At 41.4% G+C, this 22,312-nt stretch overlaps 2 protein-coding genes across 4 annotated transcripts; one reads left to right on the top strand and one right to left on the bottom strand.

Annotated features, from left to right (window-relative positions):
- Positions 1-4,466: 4,466 nt before the first annotated feature.
- Positions 4,467-12,821, bottom strand: LOC115739858 (PH, RCC1 and FYVE domains-containing protein 1-like). 3 transcript variants are annotated; one of them, XM_030673150.2, is made up of 9 exons: positions 12,272-12,821; positions 10,459-10,545; positions 9,584-9,673; positions 9,356-9,442; positions 9,123-9,242; positions 6,689-8,791; positions 6,457-6,603; positions 5,578-6,131; positions 4,467-5,007 (listed from the first exon to the last, which is right to left on the bottom strand). In XM_030673150.2, the coding sequence occupies exons 1-9, from the start codon at positions 12,317-12,319 to the stop codon at positions 4,854-4,856; spliced, it is 3,390 nt and encodes a 1,129-aa protein (XP_030529010.1). In that variant the 5' UTR covers positions 12,320-12,821; the 3' UTR covers positions 4,467-4,853. The 3 variants fall into 3 exon arrangements, with proteins under 3 accessions (XP_030529010.1, XP_030529024.1, XP_030529017.1); XM_030673164.2 differs by lacking the exons at positions 10,459-10,545; positions 12,272-12,821 and adding an exon at positions 10,142-10,408; XM_030673157.2 differs by lacking the exons at positions 10,459-10,545; positions 12,272-12,821 and adding an exon at positions 10,135-10,408.
- A 2,233-nt stretch (positions 12,822-15,054) lies between these two features.
- On the top strand, positions 15,055-21,192 carry LOC115739882 (RNA-binding protein 2-like). The gene is made up of 6 exons (XM_030673177.2): positions 15,055-15,357; positions 19,035-19,171; positions 19,265-19,559; positions 19,686-19,747; positions 19,839-19,920; positions 20,700-21,192. Exons 1-6 carry the CDS (start codon positions 15,279-15,281, stop codon positions 20,801-20,803), a joined length of 759 nt encoding a protein of 252 aa, XP_030529037.1. The 5' UTR covers positions 15,055-15,278; the 3' UTR covers positions 20,804-21,192.
- The last annotated feature ends 1,120 nt before the right edge of the window (positions 21,193-22,312 follow it).

Below are 22,312 nucleotides of genomic sequence, written 5' to 3' on the forward strand. Positions count from 1 at the left end.
CTAGATTTGAAAGTTTCTGTATCCCATTTTCGGGTAGATTTTTATTCCGATCTAGTTTAGATTTAGGAGTTTTTTGAGTGTATGTTTTCGGCATTTCGCTTTCCTTAAGTTTCATTGGTGAATAAGTCTAATTTCGAAGGAGATTAGAGAACTTTCGTGATGATTTCGTTTTCACGGGTTTCATATTTGTATTCGTTCAACCCTTTTCCTTTGCTCGGTGATGGTGTTGGGAATGCCAAATCTAGGCACATAGGTGAAAGGCAAAGTCAAAGCAATAGATGAAGATCTCGATGTGTGTTTATTACAAAAGACGGATTCCGTGATCAACAGACTGATTTTGATGTGAAGAAGACATAAATATATTCTTTAAGCGTGTGACCCATAACCTTATTTGACGATTCTTTTGTTATCCGGAGCTTGTTCTATTTTGAAGTCGTCCGTGATTTGTCTTGGTTTGCAGTTGAATTAAAATATTTCTCTCTTATATTTCGAGTAAGTGAATGAAATGTTATTTTGCTGCAAAAAAAAAAAGAAAAAAAAAAGAAATCTAAACTATTGAGCCTAGCAAATTGTTATTTATGCATGGACACACGGGTGACGTAAGTAACTTTGGATTATCTTATTCGCCGAACCAACTTCAAAGCTCCATATAAACAAAAAGAAAGGAGCCGCTTGTGGATCAATCCCATCCACCGTCGGCACATCAAAGAAAATGTTTTTTACATATAATGTTAACAAGTCTTTCTATATATAGTAGCTTGATCAATGTTTCTAGCTTATCCTCTCTCTCTCTCTCTCTCAAATAAGCACCATTGTCATCCCATTCGTTGAGATGGGTAGGAGACGATTCAGTTCCATGGTAGGCTTCTCACTTGTAATTGTCACATTGATTGTTTGTGAAGCTCATGGATCTAGAGACATTCAAGGCTTCAGGCTGAAGACAAAGCATCCCAAGCAGATGAAGTCATTCTCACCTCGCTGCTTCACTGGGCTTCTTCCAAAGGGAACTTTAGTCCCACCCTCTGGTCCTTCAAAGGAGCACAACTCCATCGGCCCGCAGAAGCTGACAACCTACTTCTCGCCCTGAACCCAACGGCCGGTGCCAGTCTTGAGGGATCATCGTTCCTCAGCACAAATCTACCGCACAAGAGAGATCAAGGGTTGAAGACGTTACCCCGAACCGCGCCTCTCTCTTGCCGATCTTCACTCTTTTCTTGGTGAAAAAGGACTCAGATTTTGCTCTTTCCTTTTGATCTACAGCACACGAACTTTTCAACGTGTGCAGTGGGGATATGTATAGCTTAGATTACAAGAAAGGATGAATGTAACTTTGCCATGGATAGCGAATTCACCTAAGTTCTAAGCTACATCTTCAACATCCTCATGCATATTAAAGTCGAGCTGAAGAAGGAAACTCTTCTTTGACCTTGGAACAAGTACAAGGTTCTTCTCAGTTCATAGAAATAGGTCATGCACGTCCCACATTCGGGGACCTCGTAGAAACGACGACAACGACGAAAGAGAAGAAACATCATATTACTCATTCGAATGTCCCGGCCCTAAGCAAAGCGTTTCGGCAAATAAGCAGAGTCTTAATCTCCGGCAAGCAGCGCTGCTCGAGATACCGCGATATACATGTTTTCATCTGATCCGACTTGCAATTATCATGTTCTTGGAAGGCTTGATTCAGGTTTTCATGATAGACGTCGCGAGGATGCTTAGGTTATCTGTCGTCAGGATTTTCCTGTCGGAGTTCTTGTTCTGTCTACTAGTTAAAGGATGCCGACACAAACCGTCGTCTCATATTGGTGATATTGATGTATAACCGCCTCCGTGCTGTCCGCCGAACCAAAACCATGCAAATAAACATAGATAAATTCGTTTTTTTTTTCTAGTAGGAAATGGATAATTTGTTTCAGAAAAATAATAATTGTATAGCTTAGAAAAGTTAGGCAATGGAAAATATTCTTATTATCAAGTAAGATTTATGCCTCAATATTTTTGTTGACGATGAAGAAATTTTCAAAGTTGATTTTTGTGAGAGATAAAAACGATAGTTTCCGGGAAAATCGTTTTCGGATCTTTGATTTTTCGCGAAGTAAACAAAAATCGTTTGTCCGCTCTTAGGTTGAGCAAGAAGGGTCAGAGAAGGGCAATCACTCATTCTCAAAACTAGCATTATTAATACCAAAGAGTCGGGACAACTATTGTGTATGCAATTTAAGGATCGAAAAAAGCCAGTTCATGCTTAAGCTGAACAAGACTACTCAGAAGCTCAATGACCGAAATCAAGATATAAGCTAAAAAGACCAGGTGCGGGCGGCGTCTCTTTGACTGACCGATTAAATGCACCGAATGATACTGAATGAAGGCCCGATCTATCATCTCATATCAGCTTATTGTCGAAAATAAGAGTCCCATGACGTTTATAAACGATAAAGCCTAATTAGAAATTACAGAAACAATCCTCACTTTTGATAATTTAGGGAAGCGAGAGTGAAGATCCGGTTGCCTAGATGGCCATGAAACACTTTGCAATCTCCAAGAACTGTGCAACCAACGCCCCAACCAAACCGCGACAACTTGTGGACTTAGAAATAATCCTTACCTTCCCTTCAATTTTTCGATGGACATCCTTTAGTTTCAAAACGCGTACTTTACATAACCTTAGTTTCCAAAAGTCAAAGCGTTAGTTGTATGTTTTTCAAAGTATATGTTTTAAAAGTAGATGATGTAGCGGTCAAGCTGATTTGCAACAAGATTTGACCTTGAAGCACCCAGAAAGATTACTTATTTCATTGTAAGTCAGGCATTTGTTTGAATTTCGCATGCGGACCTTGAACACTGTTGTATGTTGATTGCTATTTGCTAGAAAGTCAAATTCAAAAAAATGTTAGTCCTCGAGGAACGGACTTGTAACAATGTAACGTGTCCAAATTTGCACTCTTGTTAGTACTTTCTTTCACGGGCAACTCGAGCATTACACAGCTGCACATACTTTCATACTTTTGTTTGTCTAATTTAATACGGTATCACCGGGAAGTCTGAATTTTTCGTGCGTCATCTAACGCTTCATTTTGCATGGGATTCTTGCTTTTCTTTACTGTTTGGGAAAAATTGTCCGAGAAATCATAAATGTATTGCACTTTGTCTAATGCAGTCCTCAACCTTTCAACTTTGCCAAATTAAGTCTTAAACTTTTTTATATTTTTCAACCGAGTCCATCCGGTCAATTTTAGCCGGAAATCGCTAACGTATACCCTGGCCTTTCTACGTGACACGAGTAGTGACGTGGACAAATTTTATATAAGGAAAAAATCAAAATTTTGAGATTATTATAATGATAATTTCTTTTGTTTTTTTTTTCCATTCAGCCAACCCTCATTGGGCTTCGTAAAAAAAGGAAAAGAAAGGAAAAAAATAAAATATAATTTTAAAAAAAATAAAATTATCTATGTCGGTGCCAATCGTCCTACGTGGTATTATTGGCGTTTATGTCAGCGACTTCCGATTAAAATTGGCCGAATTGACTCAATTGAAAAAAAAATGTGAAAAGGTTTAGGACTTAATCGACGAAATTAAAATGTTTATAACTGAGTTTGTAGACAATTTTCACTTGCTGTTGTTCCAATCCGAGCGCATTCTTCACAGAATTCTATTCTTTTCTCCGGCTTGTGGAAGGGGACGTTAGAGATATCCTCCATCGTTTATTTACAAGACTCATCTGATCTCATATTCATGATTCAATGTAGTCTCCTTTGCTAACCAAAACAATTGTCCAAAGTTGCTGATTCTCCAATTAGAATTGCACCAGAAATCAAAGGGGGATATGATTGTTATGTTCGCGCGTAATCTGCGAGAAACGGTCCCTTTCCCCGAGTTGAGAATCCATCCAACGTCGAGACTTCTGATGGCTGCAAAATGTCGAAGAGTCGATTGACTTGGAGAAAGATGATTAATCTCGGTTTGACTTGAAGCGTCCCATGTCAAATCCCTTTGCAACTCAGTTAGGCGAAGTTGTCAAAACACGACCGGTCACTTGCTCTCTTTTGACTTTGTGTAAGCTCTCACACGTTTAAAGAGTAGGCATAAAATCTCTGGGGCATAAATTTATCAGAAATTTCGTCTGATAAAGTAGAACATCTGCATGATTCTCAAAGTTAGGTAAACCTAAAACAAAGGATCAAAGCCAAAATGAACCGCACTGACATAATAACGAAGGATCGGATCAGATCCACCAGAAAGAACAAAAATAGGAAAAACATATAGATTGGCTTATGGAGGGACTTCGCTTATGAACATTACCAGCACCGCAAGAATCATGCTAAGCCACTCTCGATTCAATCGTACGATCTCAATACTGAGGCACGAGGAGGTTTGAACCTCACGCGAATGTTGTACTCAAGTGTCAGGCATGATGAAGATCGGGGTTTGCGAAGACAGCTGAAATGTTTGCTCAAAAGATATAACCCGCAAGTTGGCTGATCTGATTCTCGACCTGCGCTCTCTACATGTAGATCTTGGCAAACTCAAAAAGAAGAAAGATCCACAGCACAAGGAGCAAAAATCTTTCTTGCTCCCTCGCGGTTGATATTATATACACTACAATACATCAGACATCTATAGATTGGGCAGCACCCAAGAATAAATAGAAGTAAATAAAGAACAAGAGGGAAAGAAAAGAAAAAGGAGATGGTTGCGAGGGGCGTCAAAAATTGTGAAAGTTTGGTCTCTTGACAAGGGAAAAGAAAAGATGTCTAGTTCCCTTCATACCGACAATGCCGTGGCCTTTGAACCATGAAGCAACGGAATCGAACTCATTTAGCAGTTCCGCGGGTGCAATATGAGCAACTTCAAGAAGTCGGTGTCATGGATCCTTCAGATCTACGAGCAGCCTGACTAGAAGCCGAGGACCTCTCCGACGCACGGACATTGTACCTCTCATAGACCCTCTCACGATTCTCTGACCACCATGTCTCCGCCTGATGCTCCCCGAATCTTCTCCGGCTGCAGATGCACTCACAAAATTAATTGCCATAAAGGTGGAAGACATATGAGCAAAACAGGCACATCATTAAATTAAGGAAACTGACAATGCCAAATGCTGCACTTTTGTTAGATAAATTCTGCGCTTCCATCTAGTGATACAAGTGTCACCATGTAGAATATGCATGTACTAGGTTCCTGTTTCCTTTAAGACAATCTCAATACAGGAATAAAGGACAATGCCCACAGGAGATGCTGCCTAAATGAAATGATACTTTTTTCAGGAGGCATGCTGCGTTTTCCTTGAAAAAAGAAATATGAGATGGTATCAGTGAACAAAAGTTCCCGCAGCTATTCCTACTACCACAGCCATTAATAGACAGGTCAAGTAGTAAATCAAACAAAGAGAGCATTCATTTTGGTTACGAAAATAATAAACTCATATAGAAACAAGGACAGAATGCGTGAGAACACATGAGAACACAATCTTATGACCCATCAAAGCATCTCCTGGCTCAGGACCATCTCAAAGATCAACTGATGACACCAATTTAATGTTCAAATAAAGAGACAATGAATTCAACTCATTACCTGAACCGCACTCTCTTAAGATCTCTAGTTCCATCATGCAAGGCCACTAGGGTTATATACACACCAGCCTCATACTGTTCGATCCATTCAGCCTCGACTTGAATATTGTTACTGGTCAATGCAGAGTTCCTGGAACCAATGCCATTCTCTCCACTCTGTGAGGGCCGAGACTCTCCACCATGGACCACCTCTGTGTCATTACCGTTAGTTGCCTGATTTCCTTGTTCGCCATTAGGAAGCCTGGCATCACGGTGATCATCTGTCTTTCTGGAGGCCAGAGGGCTTTGATTCTGTTGGTGCATATTGGTTTCGCCGGCTGGAAATAGAGTTCCAGGAGATCGACTAAGATTTTGAGTTCCAGTGGCTAAAGCAGATTCATTTGCTGCAGATGAAGCCATGAAAGAGGAGCTAAATGAATCTGATCTGGAATGACATTCACTATTTGCATCAGGACGGTAAATGCCATTAAACTCCAATCCATTCGGTAGGCACTTCTGTATCACACTCTCCGCATCATAGACACCCGGTGGAAGTCGTTCAGCCATTTCCTTCAGCTAACAAAAGGAGACAATTCTCAATAATTATAAGTCAGAAAGTGAAAAATAAAAAAATAAGGGCCATTTCTGAGGAAGAAAAGGTACGGAATTTGCAGCACATACTCATGAATAAAACACAGAGTTACATATTTGAAAGAGAAGGTAAAATAAAGAATTTGAGATTCATGATCATAGATAGCCATTGTTATTGATAAATTTCTCTTTTGCGGGAAAATTTCTCCATCAGAATATCATCAGATCCTGGTGTTATAACAAATTTATTTCTAAAGGAGTGGACATGGCACCAAACTAAGGACTTGCAATGCAGAGATGAGAAAGAAACCTGCGCCGTGAGTGACTTAATAACTTCTTTTGCAGCTCTAGATTTAGCCGATTCTTCTGTAGCCAGTGACATTGCTTCTTGGGCTTTCTTAGTTGATCTTTGCAGCTCTAACTCCTGATGTTCACATCTTTGTCTGAGACTCTCAACCTAACCAGATCCACGGGAGCTGTGAGACTACTAGTTTCTTTCAAGGATATTGATCCAAGGAGATAACGACGTGGAGTTGACATACCTGAGCACGCAACTTGAGCACTTCTTGGTTTAAAAGCTCATTCGTCTTCTTCAGACTGTCCGTTATGCTTTTGGAGAAGGAAAGCCCTGATGTTGTTGGAACGGGTGTGGCAGAACGAGGTGGACTTGGCCTTCTAGAGAAAGGTGACACAGACCTAGAACTAACTCCAGAGGGAGTATGAACTGGTTTTGGAGCAGAGCGTCGCAGTTCAGTTGCCGTAGACAAAACAGCATCTCTTAGCTGCAAAAATGGAGGAGCTTGTGAGGAATGAACCAAGGAAAAGGTGTCAGCCTTTTTTCCTTGTTTAGCAGCTTTACTGTCCAACTGCTTAATCAAGTCCATATTAGAAGGCACACTTGCCTTTGACAATCTTAAATCAGCCTTGTCTAATCGGTCCTTGTTTTCACCTGATAAGCGAGGCACCGAGTTCCTTCTATTGTTGACACTGCCTTCCAAAACCTTACTCAGCTTAGCGTAACATGAATCACACACACGATACGGTTTGTTAGGATTGGGCGCCAAGGCTGCTCTTAAAGCTTTTCTAGAACTGCATGAATGGCAATGCACAAGCCCACAATTATAGCAATTGTGCCTTTTCCGAGTAAATCCAAAAGCCTGCCTACAAGCAGCACACTGAGACTGCTCAGCACCAGAAACCCATTTGTGAAGACATATAGCTGCTGTATAGTTTGAACCACAAGATATATACTTCACATGCCGGTCCTTCAAAGCTTCAACTAGAGTTGGTGTTTTCCGATCCTCGAGATCTCCATGGCCCAACCTCCCATTAGCACCCTTTCCCCATGTATAAACTTCGTTCCTCGCTGTTAATACAGCCACATGGTATGAACCGCAGGCAATTTCTTCGACAGTTTCCCCAAGGAGTTTGTCCTCTACTAAGCTTGGTACCTTCCCATCAGACTGAGGATTCCCAAGCTGACCACAAACGGTACTCCCCATGGTGAAAACATGCCCTGACGTAGTTAACCCAACAGTAATACTATGCCCGCAAGCAATTTTGCAAAAATTATAGTCTATAAGGGCCGGCACACATGTGGGTTTAAGCCGTGGCTCCTTGTCTCCATGTCCTAGGCGATTTTTATCTCCATCGCCCCAAGTGAATAATTTCCCTGAAGAAACAGCCGCGCTAGACTGTGTGACAATAACCTCCACAATAGCAGCAGTATGCCACACCCCACAAGCAGCAGCAATTGTCCTCAACCCTAAAAGAGATTCTACTTCTTTAGGAGACGTAAAGCTTTCCCTGTCCCCGTGACCCAAAGCACCGAAAGTTCCATCGCCGAAGGTAAACAGCTGTCCACTTGATGTTATCAGTGCGGTGTGCCAGGGCCCACAAGTTACTGAAGCAACTTGAAGTCCCTCAAGAGGACCCAAAACCCTTTTGGGTATCCAGTGGCTAACATCTGTACCATGACCAAGAAGCCCAGCATTATGTGTGCCATCACCCCACGTATAAATTTCCCCAGTCACTGTCACAGCACAGCTGTGGAACTCACCACAGGCAACAAAGTCCACATTGACAAAAGCCAGAGGTTCAACTAAACGAGGATGCGTCACATCCTTCCCTACGCCGTGGCCAAGCCGGCCCCCTGATTCTTCACCCCATGTAAACAATTCACCTTGCTTCGTAACCAAAGCAGCATGTCGAACACCACAAGCTATGTGATGTACATCCAGAACAACATTGGATTCTAAAGGCCGGGGCACAAGTACATCTGCTCTCGTTGTCACAAAACTAGAATTTTTACTGGCATCCACCCTGACAATGCCATCACATATCACCTCACCCCAAATGTACACATCACCTAAAGCATCACAATCATCGGGTGCAGAACCATGACTTGACGTGCTGGGTGCACTAGAAACACTAACTCGAAAAACATCTGAATTTGATCCTTTTACTTGCATGTTTGTGTTGTCTGATGCTACATGTGATCGGTCAAAAGGGAAAGAGTTCTCAGTATGGAAAGTGTTTGGAGAAGAATTTGGATTAGAACTCAAAGAAAAATCAGGAGAACTGATATCTCGTGTAGCACTGGTAGAACTGTCACTCTGACTATTTGATGTCAAATCTCTACTGTCCTGAAATAGTTAAGAGCAAAACAAGTGTCATTGGCAATAAACATTTACAACCACTTATGTCTTAAAGCAGACTTCCGACCATAAACAACCACTTATGTCTCACAGCAGACTAAAATACCCATCAACATGGCAAAATTACTTATCCCACATGCAATTAATCCATGTTCTTTGCAGTGTAACAAATATTACATACCTATCACCAGATGTCAGATAAAAACATTACTAGCTCTCACTCATAAGCATAATTGTAGTTTACATAACCATTCACCAAAGCACGAAGGATTTTAAACAAAAGGGACATTCAAACGAATTTCTAGGTAGGAGGCATTACGTCAAGATAGAGACTGCCATCACCCCGTCCATCAATTTTTGAGCGTCCTCCCTGACCAGTGGAGATCAGTGCTTTGAGGCCTGCAATCCACACCTCAGCCTCAACTTTGTCCTTGCAGATCTGGAAAAAATTCAAATCTCACATGCATAAAGCAAAAACAGAACTCACTTCAAATTAGAAATAAAGAAAAGCTCTTCGCATCTTAGTGAAAATCTCAAGTTTCTGTCACTAACCAGATCAAGCGACCGTTTCCCGTTTTTGTAAATAAGAGAGAAGGACAAATAATCCTTCTCTGGTCGCAGATAACGTTGAAATACAGCCTGACATAGACAGAATGAGTAGAAGATTTCAATGAGAGCATACATGGTACGTGTATTTAGTCAAGGCAACGCTATCTCTCTCTGATTGTTTATATCAAGGAGAGAACGAAATGATATCAAAAGCAAGAAATGGAATCTCACAGTTCTTTGTCCAGGAATAATTCTTGAAACAGATGCTAATTTCAAACTTTTTTCACCACTACTTGATATCCAGATCAACGATGCTTCATCCTGAAATTCACAGTAGAGCAGTGGGCAAGTTAGTAGCATAACACTATCAGAGAGGAAACATAACACGGAGGTACCAACTAATAGTCTCACCAGAAAACCTGCTTCTCCAGTTCGTTTATCTTTTGGCCGAAAATTGTTTTCCAAGATTAAAATCTTCAAGTTTTAATTAACAGGAACAAAATGATAAGTAAAATGCATAGACTAGGGTAACCTTTGTGAGAAATCTTCAGAGGAAAGCAACATTAATATTAAAATCTTTAAAAAAAAAAAAAGACAGAATAAACCTAACTATGAATTGCCTATAAGCAAGAAATTTTTTTCGAAATCTACCTCGCAAAAAGAAATAAAGAACTTGGGCCAATAAGACAGACTGCTGGGGGAATGCTTGCCCAACTGAGATTTTGTCGTTCCAAATGATGTTATCAAATGCATAAGACAGACTGCTAGAGGATAGCAATTACATGTAACAGCACTATCTTGTAAAGAATGAAATCCTCTAGCTTCATTCAACATTACAGAGAAATTATCCACATAAATGACTGCATGTCTCAATTTTTAGACCGTTCCTCTCTGCAGCAAAAAAAAATTGATAAAGAAGCAATGTATCATTCAGTGGTTTAAATCACCCATGCATTTGATGGAAGGAAGACCAGATTTATTTCTACGGTACTTTCTTCCCTGGGTCTCTCTCGATAACTGTCATGTCTGTGAAAATAGCGTCATCTGAATAATCTTTTAAAAAGCTTACAATGGACTGAATTAATAAATTTATTAGTAACACTTACATTAGATAGTCTGAAAGGGCAGAATTTGGGCTTTCCTTTTCGACCATACTTCAGCAGTCGAGCACCTTTTTTCAAAGCAATCAATGCCTGCAAAAAATTATGAATGTCATTTATGTTTGAGCAAAAGAGAATAGTATAAGCAGTTCGAAGGAGAACTGGAAAAATTAGTTGGGTTTAAGCCAGAACATTCATATGGCTTCATCCATGCCTAGCAGACAATCACCAAACAAGTTTCAACATAGACAGTAGCTTAGGTTTCATAATACAGAGGAACATTTTGCCCTTATCCAACTATTGTCTTGATGAACATAAAGTGGCATGAGGAGCTTGATGCATCCAAAGACTAATAATATGGCCCAATAATATTTTACAACATTCGAGTATAACAAGCATAATAGTCGTACTTCTGTTGTTTTCCCATAACCTAATCATGATCAACATGCTTGCGTCAAATGTATTGTTATTAAATTGCCCGTATGCACTAACGGACTTATGGACGGCCATGCCATTTGTAGTACTCTTATGCACTATTGTGTATGGAAGCGCATGTAACTTTATATGTTGCCATCCCTCAGCTTACATTTTGCAAAACTTTCTATCTCGCACTTCCAAACTTAAGCTTCCATGTCTGCCACGAACCATATGAATCATTGGTTAATTTGAGATAGGTAGGTTTCGAGTATCTTATGTAACCACTCACTATTGATTGAAGTATATTTTAAGGAAAATATCCCAGATAACACAATATCCTTCCTAATTTCCTAGCCAACTACCTTTAAGGAAAGAAGCTTCTGTAAACCTGACAGTTTATTATTCTGTTTTTAAAAATGTCTATCCAAACAGATTCAGTATATGTATATTCAAGCTACAAAGGCTATGTTATCTGCCATCACAAGCATTTGTGACGAAAGCTGAGATTGATCATAAAAGGCCAGGGGAGAGTAACTATCCCATAAGATAATGCAGTAGGACCAGGACTTCAATTCCACTCACGCTCCTAGTGCATAAGTCCACTGCAAATTAAGGATTTATCAGCGACCAAAAAGTAGCAGCAAAGAGTGAACCCTCTTTGTCCACTAATAATGGGTTCTCAGCCAAGCACTCGATCAAACATAACCCTTAGTTGAAACCCTTTCATCTCTTTCTGCAGCCACAGTTGAAGTGTTACAATACAGACTAGCAGCAAGCATATATGAGGCTTTGTTGAGACAGCATGAAGGCACCGCTATGCCTCAAGGCTTCCACAGTAGAAGGCAGAGGGACTTTGAGACTCCTCACGTCCCCGTCCCGCAAAACCCACCCCCCCCACCGCCCCAACCCCAAAACACAAACCAACTAAAAGAAGAAGAAGAAAAACAGAAACGACCCTAGCTCTTTTCTATCAAAATAAAAGAAAGAATATGTTCATTACACGTTTTGAGCATGAAGAACAGAATGCATTTCCCTTCAATATCTCACTAGGTCTCCAGTCATAACCACACCTTAGAATATTCATTCCCCCTTTCTTCGAATACATTGATGTTTGGAGCAATTGCTCCAGTCAATAATCAGTGAAGATATCCACCTCTCACGGATACCAGATTCTAGTTACTACAATCTCTACCTTATAGTCTTTCTCAACTGAGGACAGGGCCCCACTAAGTCCAGAGATTGCAAAGCATTTCCAGAAATTAAATGAAATCTATAGCCCAAAAGCCTCAAATTTGTAATCGACAACATAACATCTCAACAGCGACAACGATAGAAAAAATTGCCAACTCGAAGCATGTCCCAGCGCATCTCACAGAGAGAGAGAGAGAGAGAGAGAGAGGACCTGCTCAACGTCACGGTCGGCATTCCCGTAGCTAACAAGATCTGCCATTCCATGTATGAGTTTCACCGGAAATCCACCGCCCTCTCCGATCTCTCACCGGACGCCCGGACATCATATACCTCTCGACGACGTCAACACTACCATCAACGACCCCTCTCTTCACACCACCACCACCAATGCGATATTTACCTCCCCAACTTTCCTGCAGGCACCAAGGCGAGAAACACCAAAAAGCTCCCGCTCAGCACCCTAACAAAGAGATCTGTCAGCTCTCCCCGGGAAAACCAAACAACCTCTACCTCTCGCAACGTCAATACGATCACAGTCCCGAACTTGGCTGAGGCACTCGCTTCCGAATGCGAATACGGCCTCTGGCTTAGCGCCGGTTGCCGGAGAGTGCACCGTCCTCGGACACCGAGATCGCCGGGAGAGGCTCGAGCTCCGGCGTCGGAGAACGCGACGGAGGTGATTTAGAGAGAGAGAGAGGAGTTTTTTCAAAGACTGTAAAAGGAAGTACAAGTGGTCAAAGAGAGAAAAAGCAAGAAAAAATGAGGAAAAGTATGCGGAGATGAAATCCCTTCTTTGCTAGATTTCCGAGAAAGAGAGAGAAGAAAAAAAAAAAAAAGGAGGGACGAAGAAAAAGAAAAAGAAAAAGAAAAAGAAAAAGAAAAATCATAAATAATTCCCATCTAGAAGACATTTCATGGCCACAATCGACGACCCATAAAGTCTCAAGAGCGAAAAAGAAAATGGAAAATGATTTAATTTCCTTTTGTTTTTTTGGGGGTTGTGGGGGGGTTCGTTGTTAGATCTTGGTATGTAATAAAGAGGGTGCGTACGTTTGGTGTTAATGTGGGCACGTCGTGACTTGTGAGGGCCGTGTCCGGTCGGGAAGCCCAGGCACAGAAACCAGTCGGGAAAGGGCAACGCTGTCCCCGCGAAATGACCGGTCTGCCCCCCCCCCCACACACACCCTCGTCAGATAGGCGGCGGGCTGGTGTACTTGCCCACCACCTGCGCAGGCGCGTAGCAAGTAGATCAGGTAACCCCCACCCTCAAAAAATCCAAAATCGCGTAACAAAAAAAAAAAAATCTCAAAATGGTACCCCAGTCATATTTATTTCCAATTAAAAAAAAACGAAAAAATTCAAATAAAATTTGAAATTCTCTTATTTCCTCAAATAAAAATTTAAAATGGATATCATTTTAGATACAAAGCCTCCAGTGCCTTTATCGTTTCGTAGAAGAATTTGATCAAGGACATTTTCGTAAATTCCTTTTTAGAAAAAAAGAAGAAATGGGAAAAGAAAATAGAAAGCAGAAAAAGGAAGAAAAAAAAATGAATGACGAAAATATCATTGATCAGGTCTTTTCTCGAAATAATGAGGGCACTTCGAACCCTTATTTAAAATAAGGCCCACTTTAGGTCCTTATTTAAAATTTTTTGCTCGAAAAAATAACAAATTGGTGCTTCAATCACGGATCGATACGCTCATCTCTCGTTTGTCCCGAATTAATTTTTCATGTTAAAAAGATATGAATTTTAAAAGATCATCGAACGGAGCACTCGTATTTAATATAAAGGTGGTTTTTTTTTTTTTTTTTTTGTGAGAAGGGGGGAGAAGGGTTCGGATCCCGTGCTCCGGCGCAGTACGTGGTCCGAAGATCCTAGAGGCGCCCAGTCACCAGGATTCACGACCGTGGCGGGGGAAAGGAAGCGGGAGACATGGGGAATGTGATGGGGGGGGATTTTGGTTTTCGGGTTTCTTATTGCGAGTTCCGGGGAGCCCCCCAAAAAGACGAAAGTCCCACTTGTTGGGCAATTTCGTAAATTGCCTCGGAAAGACAAAAAAAAAAAACACAAACGAAAAAAAAACAAAAGCCTGCGCCAATCGAGGCCAAAGAATGTCCCCTTCAAGGCGAAGAACACCTGGCATTTATGCGTCCCCGGTTGCTCTTTTATTCCTTCCGAATCGCCTCCGAAGAGCATGGGGGGGAGCCATGGGGATTTATCGAACCCCTGTCCTAATTCCTATCTCACCCGGCCCATGTGTTTCGGGGAATCGCGAACCGGGCCTGAGCACCGGACAATCTGAGTGCATTTGTTTGAGTGAAAGTACTTTTAGAAAATTAAGTTTTAGGACTTTTATCCGTTTTGTTCGCCGAAAGTAACTGACGAATCGAAAACGCTTTTCGATCAACAAAAAGTATTTATACATAAAATTAGTAAAGTGAAAAGAGGTAACAATACTTTTCGAAATTGCTTATCGCAAATATTTTATTATTTCATTGTACATTTTTTTTAATTTTTTTTTCATTTCCTTCTTCTTCCGTCGATCACCGAGCCTAGGCTTTTTCTCTTTTTCATTTTCTTTTTCTTTTTTCTTCTTCCTCTACGGATCGGTGACCTGCCACGCAAGGTCAAGCCTTCCCATTAAAGGGAGACTAACCATTTTTCTAAAAAATAATTTCCCATAAAAGTGTTTTTTTCTTTATCATGAAATTTCCCGGTCGAAATTATGTGGGCGGGCGCGCGTGCGGGAGTAGGGAACCGCATGCCCGGTCGGGCCGACTCAAATCGGGCTTCGGATCTTGTGGCTCCAGTGGGCCTAGTCGGGCCCAACGGGCCATCTTATCTACTAGTGAGCCAGCGACGACGGTCCGGGCCTTGAATGGAGCCCCCGACTCGGAGCCAGTTAGAACTGCGCTCGAGGACGCTCCGTCCTTACGGTGTACCCTCCCGCACTGGATCCTCGTTATTATCCCTCGCACTGCTCTCCGACCCCCCACAGCACGAGAAATCGAAGGAGAATCATGGGGCAAAACATCGCAACAGCATTTTCCCTCAGAAGCTAGCGACCTAGGGTTTTAACTTAAGCCCAATCCCAAAGCTCGCCCGAGCGAGATCTCTTTCTCTCTTCGATTACTTCTCTGCTAGCCCCAGATTCTTCCTCGTCCCTCTGTTGTCTGCTGCTCTATTTAAGCTTTCTCTGCCCAGATTAGGAGGATGGGGGACGGTTACTGGAATCGGCAACAGCCCGTCGTTCCTTCTCCTGGGCTGCTCAAACGGCCTCGCCTTGATTACGGTACTCTCCAACTCTCTCGCGAGTTTCTTTTGCCGTGTTACTTTTGTTCATGGAAAGCACCTGATGGGAAATTGTTTAGGGATTTTTCGAGCTTTTCTGCGTGTGGCCATGCTCAATTGAATGGTTGCGATTTGGGAAAAAGCTGTGTTTCTTGTGTTAGTTTAATGGCTTTTTGCGAAATTTGCTCACTGAATAGTCTCCGGACTTTCAACGTTGTTCACCTAGAACTTGGTCTTGCTTGTGTTTCTTGATTGTTTGCGAATGGCCGTTCTTTCTGGAGTCTGGGCTGTGAAATAGACTTTTGGGCATTGCAAAAGGTGGTCATTTTGAGGGAGAAGGTGGCGCTTTGTAGTATGTTGTCCTCTTATGTTGGTTTGGTTTCCCGAGGCCAATTTGTACTCTGGATCTGTCGCAGTAAAACAAGGGAAATAGTGACATGCACGCAATCTTGCAGTAATCTGCTCTTTTGATAGTGTCTTACGTGCATAGCACCCCATACCATCAATTTCATCTTTGTGGTAGTTTTTCCCATAATATTTCTATTGTCGTTCTTTGATTCATTTTCACTGGACAAACGTTCTGTAAATATTCGAGGATCTTCAAGAGAGAGCAAGAGAGAAAGGGCTCAAAAGTTACATCTTCACTCAATAACTTAACAAAAGCTTACATTAGATGGTGCTATTTATTGAGCATGAGACACGATTACAAAACCTTAATTTCCTTATTTATGTCACCTACTAACTGTTGACTAATATCTGTGATTGTACTTCAACTATCCCCTTTAAGATGGAGCGTCCATCTTGCTTATGATAGGTGCAAGTTTCTTTCGAAGTCTGTAACCAAAGTGCCATGTAAGTTGGACCTTACACTAGACAAGGGATTTGGAGCGTCCATCTTGCTTATGATAGGTGCAAGTTTCTTTCGAAGTCTGTAACCAAAGTGCCATGTAAGTTGGACCTTAAACTAGACAAGGGATTTGGATACATTGAATGGGATTTAAGACAACGACGACTATGTAACTCAGACCTTATATGTCAAATTGAATAATTTACATTAGCAGCTGTTTTGACTGAAGCTTTAAAGAAACAAATGGAGATCAGAAATTGAAATCTCTCTCTTTCTCACACAACCAAAGTAAAACATGTGAGAACTTGACTTTATCGATTGCGGCAACATAAACTGCATCACTCCATGGCACTCGATTGTGGCTGCTCAATGGAGGTATGCTGGGCTCCGGTGACATCGCTCGTTGATGAGACTCGCAATCAAAAGTGAGTCTAGCATTGGATAAATCCACGTTAGGTGTTGAGATTTTAGAAGACCCAAAATAGGTGATTCTGTTGAAGATGAGTTGCTACTGGATAGGGCCCTTTTTCTTTAATAACTGAGAAATTTCTGTTAAGTGAATAAAAAAGTAACAAACCAAAGCAAATTTGTGAAGCTCGACCAAAAAATGGGAAACATCAGAGGATAGCGAATGAGTCGAAGAAAACTGCCAGGATAGAAAACTTGATGAAATCCTGGAATAGAGAATGGAGGGACTTGGCCGGTGGTGGCCACCATCAAGACAGAGAGATGGCCAGAGTTCGACTTTTGACAATTTTGACACTTCACAATCAACAAAGAAGAAAATAGATGAACAGAGAACTTAGCACCAGAACTGGCTCGAAAAAGATGACAGATAACGATGGCCAAGGAACGATGTTGACTAATGATTGTGCTACGAGCAGAGAACTACAACGCTGCTCTTGAAGACAAGTAGGTGTGGCTGCTCTTGAGGGTGACAACTGAGCGAAGTGGGCAGGACCCTCATGGGACTTTCGACTAGTGGAGGAAGAGGGATAAAGGACAGCTTGCAACTAAGGCTCTAAGATGGTGACCAACGACGGCGAGGCACAACTCCGCCTATCAATGAGCAAAGATTGGAAGGAAGCTTGATGGATTGATGGGGGAGAAAGAAGATGATAGTTGTAGTTGCAACAGAGACAATGATTGAGATGAAGAAGCTTGGACAAGACGATAGTTGGCTTGCTTGCTGACTTGAGATCGGGTCGCGACACTGCGGAGACAACAATTAGCCTTTTTTTCCTTGTTTTTGATTTAAGACAAGAAAGATAAAACTAGGGTTTTGATTGGGGTCCTTCTCTCTTGGTGGCTTTCATACCATGTTAATATCCTAGGATTTTCAAGAGAGAGGGAGAGAAAAAAACGCTGAGAAGCTACATGATTGAATAAAAGAGATATAAGATGGCTCTATTCATAGAGCGTGAGAGACACACCAACAAAACTGTTATTTTGTTATATATGACCACCTATTAACTACTGACTAATATCCATAAATATATTTCTGGGATGCTCTTACTGTCTCTGACTAATAAGGGTTCCCCCTTCCCCTCTCCCACTCATCGTATCTCCTCTCCATCTAGCTCCAGTAATCCCTAACGAATGATGTGTTGCTAGTTGATGAATTATGCCATTATGGTTGTTTGTCTATTAGTATAATTGGTCGATTAGTTGGAATCTTGGACATTTTGATACCTTTTTCCACTTTAAGTGTCAACGTATTGCGTTTTTTTGTGCACTTGAAAATCCTCAGATGGGTCCATAAAGACGGCTCATGCAGTTTTTATCCAAAAATGAGAGAAGAGGATAGATACAAGTAGGTGAGAAAAGTGAATAATTAGTTCGGCCTTGAAGGTGTCACGAAGGTGGATTAGTTCATTGATGGTAAAATATCTTCGTTTCGAATGTAGCATGCATAACGTCGATTAGAAATGGCAGTACAATCTGTATGCACTCTGACAAGTACTTGATGACGACTTGCTAATATTATGTTTTTGCTTTCTTTTTCTTTGATTAAATTTTGAAACATCTTTTTACTGTCAAATTTTAAAACATTTGAGTGGAGCAGACAGGGACATTGGTGTAGCTATGGACACTGCATGATTTACCATGCATTCTGGTTCGGTGGTGACGAGTTGGTTTATCGTGCAGTTCCCTGAGATTTATTGAAGACTGCAGTTCGCTTTTTATTTGGCAATTTCCACTTTGCTACTATTCCTTGTGCATTCTGGTTCTATGGTTTTGTGATAAGTTGGTTTATTGTGATATCATGTCATTTAGACCTCTAGTTCATCATCAAGTTCCTATGTCTTTAGTTTCAGCACTAAATGAGCTAATATTCCATGATAGTTTGATTCAAGAAAATAAAAGCAATGTCTGCCTCACAGGTTGATCTAACTCCTAATCTGGCAAACATAAGTGTGCATCTTTTAGGCATTCATCTAATGTGGTTGGCAATACCAAGCTTGTCACTCTTTTCCTCCAATATGAGTTTGCTATGAGTTTCCTCCAGTATGAGTTTGCTCGAAATTGTTCTTAAGGAAGATACAGTATACCAAAGAATAAATGAGGTTAGTATAAATGAGAGAGGTCGGTATACGTGTTTATGCACATACTCTCGCTTCAGTAGCATCTGTTCATCCACTTCTACTATTAGACTGTGCCACTTTGCACCTCACTGTATCAGCTTGTTTCCTTAACCCCAGACTTTTGTAGTGCAATTTGATGGTTGTTCAATTTGTAAACTAGAAATACAAAAGTGTTACTTTTATTTTAACTTATTGTGTTCCGTATGAGCAAACCAAAAGTACCAAATTTTTTTTTTTGGTGATCAGATGTCCCTCCTCCAGGCTTGCCTTCTGGTCCTGAGATGCAAAACTATCTAGCACGTGATGATGATCCTAATGGACCTCGGGCTGTGAAGGACACCAAAACAATAGGATCAGCATATGACCGATACCTCCAGAGCTCAGTGAGCCTTCCCCTTTTGAACTTGTCACGGTTGTGTTTTTTTGGGTCCATTCTCACAGGGTTTGCTAAGGGCGTTATCTAAATACTTTTGAAGCAACTGTCTTCACATACTCCTGGAGAAGCTAGTGCATATGGCAGTGTTGGAATGGGACGAACAATTGGTGGTGGAATGCCAGGTGCTCCTGTTGCTGATCCTTCTATGATGAGCCGCCCTGGGCCTCTTGCTCCGGACATGGCACCGAATGGTCGAAATGCTGGTTTTGGTGGTCCACTCCCGATGGAAGCCATGGGAAGGCCAGGGCGTGAAACTGTTCCTTTGCCTCCAGATGCTTCCAGTACTCTGTATGTTGAAGGACTTCCTCCTGACAGTACAAAAAGGGAGGTTGCTCGTATCCTTTTGATGTCTAATAGTGGTTGTTGTTGGCAATGTATCGGGCTTTCCTGAAATTCCTAACCTAATTGGAAGTCAGATAAGTAGTCTTTATGCTTTTTCAAATTTCTTAACTCACCTTTAGATATATTTCGGCCTTTTGTGGGGTATAAAGAAGTGAGACTTGTGATTAAGGAGTCGAAGCATGTATGTCCTACTTACCTCATTCAGTATTTCTTTATTTATTCCTTGCTATATTCTGACCTTTTCTCGCGCTACTTTTGAACTTGCCTTGCAGCGTGGAGGAGATCCTCTAATCCTTTGTTTTGTGGACTTTGTAAATCCGGCTTGTGCAGCCACTGCTTTGAGTGCCTTGCAAGGTGATAATCTACTTTTAACTTCTTCCACTGTTTCTTGGAAATGAAAAATAGGTTAAGAAAGGGCACAAAATGAAGGAATAGAAGAAACAAAGAAATTTGAGGAAAATAATATCTGGCATACTTAGTACTATATTTATGTTTGGTAAGACATAGCTCGACTTAAATTTCTTTTTCTCTCTATATTTTTTTAATCACTGAGGGTTTTGCTCCTCTATCTTCCAAAAGGAAAAAATATCTCTACCTGAAGATTTCACTTTGCATTCTCGTGATCTGTTCTTCCCTTCCCAACCACTGGAGTTTGGCTTTTGTTTGGTAGTGGTATTGGGAAGAGGGACCATTTTTAGTATGATATTTGCTGTCTGGGGCTTTGGAAAGTTTATTTTGGCATGTTTGTATGAATGGGGGAATAGAATAGGTAGACTAGACTTGAATTAAATTCCAGGTCCTTGAGATAAACGACAATAGATTTTAGAAGTAGACCACAAATTGTATGAATAGTGTGGCCATGGGATGGGGATTACTTACACTAGGAGGAGGGGTCACTATTATTTCAGATGGTGTGATTATCCCATTAGGGATGCTATTTTATCTTTAACGAACATCACTAAACACAAGACAAAGAAGAATGCACATTCCTTTCAATTGAATGCCCGTTGGTGATTACATATTTTCTTCATTGCTATGTCTCTATTTAAGGTGCCTTTGTAAGTGTCTTTTTTCTTAAGAAAGATTTTCCACTTGTGAAATGACCTGAGGTATTTGGTTGGTTGTTTTCTCAGGCTACAAAATGGACGAGCATGATCCAGACTCCGCTTACCTGCGGCTGCAATTTTCTCGGTACCCAGGGCCAAGGTCAGGTGCGGGACCACGTGGGAGGAGGTGATGGGCGTGACCAAGTTTGATGGGGTGTGGTCTTCTGCACTTCACTGGTACCCATCAAGTTTGGTCGTGCGCTGGGGTTTGCATGGCCTTGGTCCAGCCCATAGTTCTATGTGCTAATCAGATTGCTCTCTTCTTCCCTTAATGAATGCTTGAGGTGCAGGATATATCTACGGGATGCTGTCAAGATTGTAGGGGTGATGCCGAATGAGTCTGTGATATACGGCTGACTATGACTGTTAATCTTGTCATTCCTTGAAGGGGTAGTGTTGTATAATTGCCTTTAGATTGAAAGCTTTCGCATTTGACTCTTCCTCTAGTAGCATTTTTATGTTCTGGATATTTATTAAGTTTTCTATTAACGAAATCGTGGGAGAGAACCCAATTTTGATTTGTCGCAGCACACATTAATTTGATGCTACTGTCTGAATCCTTTCGAATGCTTGCGGATCTGATGCTGTGACAAGTGCAGGCAAGCCTTTGTTATTTCCCTGATCTTGCTTTTGTTTTCGTGCCTCTCTTTCTGATATTATTGTCAAACTTACATAAAGATTTTCCTCACAATTCTGCCCTGAGTTGACAATGGGAGGAGAGACCTGGGTCATCTCAGGCCGTATGATTTCGCGAAATTTTTTTTGACATTTGGTTTAGATGTAGCATATTCATGCACGCTTCGGTCTTTGGTCATCCTCATCCGATGATTTTCTTCAAGCTGAATTCATACTCTTGTTAATCACTCCATAACTCGGAATGTTGTGATCAAATCTTGCACATCTGGTGCGGCATCCTGATAATCGCGTTCATTCCCTTTTGCCGTGTTCATCCGGACGATGCAGGGGAGTCCACTTCGTCCCTCCATTTCCGTCTGACGCTAGAAAGCTTGCCTCCATTTCCAGGTGGACCAAGATCAATTAAAGATTGACATGGTTTTAATTTTTACGTGAGGAGTTTCAATCTCAGTGATATGTGATAGCCTTGCCCACCGTCTAAGTATCCTTCCTCCTTATCATTCGATGATTTTTACCTAAACCCCTCCTGACCAAATAAAGCGCAGTGGAATCCTTCCCCACTTGTCACACACAGAACAGAAGAAGACAACATCCAAGAAACAAGTCCGAGGGACAAACGAGCTCGTACAACTGTTGGATATACATACAGTTCCGGTAGGTTAGACGGGCTCTCAAGGAAAAATCCATAGCTGGAGTGGGAACAGACAAGACCGATCGCTCCATTGTCAGAAGAATTGTCTAAAAAATCCTAAATTTATTTCGTTTTTGTCAATTTAGTTTTAAACCTTTTGATTTTGCTAATTTAGCCTTAAATCTTCTCACATTTTACTAGTTGAGTCCATCCGATCAATTTTAGTCAAAATTTGCTGACAACGTAACGTAGACATCGGTCGCTCTATGTGGTACAACCGATGTGATTTTTTTCTTTCTTCTTCCCTTTGCCGGTGATCGACCACAGGCGGGTTGGCCTCTCTTGGGCGAGGATTGCCAATTGTGGCCCGGTC

The sequence above is a fragment of the Rhodamnia argentea genome, chromosome 2 (assembly GCF_020921035.1).
Source record: "Rhodamnia argentea isolate NSW1041297 chromosome 2, ASM2092103v1, whole genome shotgun sequence".
NCBI lineage: Eukaryota > Viridiplantae > Streptophyta > Magnoliopsida > Myrtales > Myrtaceae > Rhodamnia > Rhodamnia argentea.

What these genes read in the sequence shown, in the direction of transcription:
- LOC115739882 (XM_030673177.2), top strand. Translation starts at nt 15,279, where the DNA reads ATGGGGGACGGTTACTGGAATCGGCAACAGCCCGTCGTTCCTTCTCCT. An exon ending in TACAAAAAGGGAGGTTGCTC is followed by an intron (nt 19,560 to 19,685) that starts GTATCCTTTTGA and finishes ACTCACCTTTAG; the next exon opens with ATATATTTCGGCCTTTTGTG. An exon ending in TGATTAAGGAGTCGAAGCAT is followed by an intron (nt 19,748 to 19,838) that starts GTATGTCCTACT and finishes CTTGCCTTGCAG; the next exon opens with CGTGGAGGAGATCCTCTAAT.
- LOC115739858 (XM_030673150.2), bottom strand. Translation starts at nt 12,319, where the DNA reads ATGGCAGATCTTGTTAGCTACGGGAATGCCGACCGTGACGTTGAGCAG. An exon ending in GGAAACGGTCGCTTGATCTG is followed by an intron (nt 9,243 to 9,355) that starts GTTAGTGACAGA and finishes AATTTTTTCCAG; the next exon opens with ATCTGCAAGGACAAAGTTGA. An exon ending in TTAAGTCACTCACGGCGCAG is followed by an intron (nt 6,132 to 6,456) that starts GTTTCTTTCTCA and finishes TCCTTTTGTTAG; the next exon opens with CTGAAGGAAATGGCTGAACG.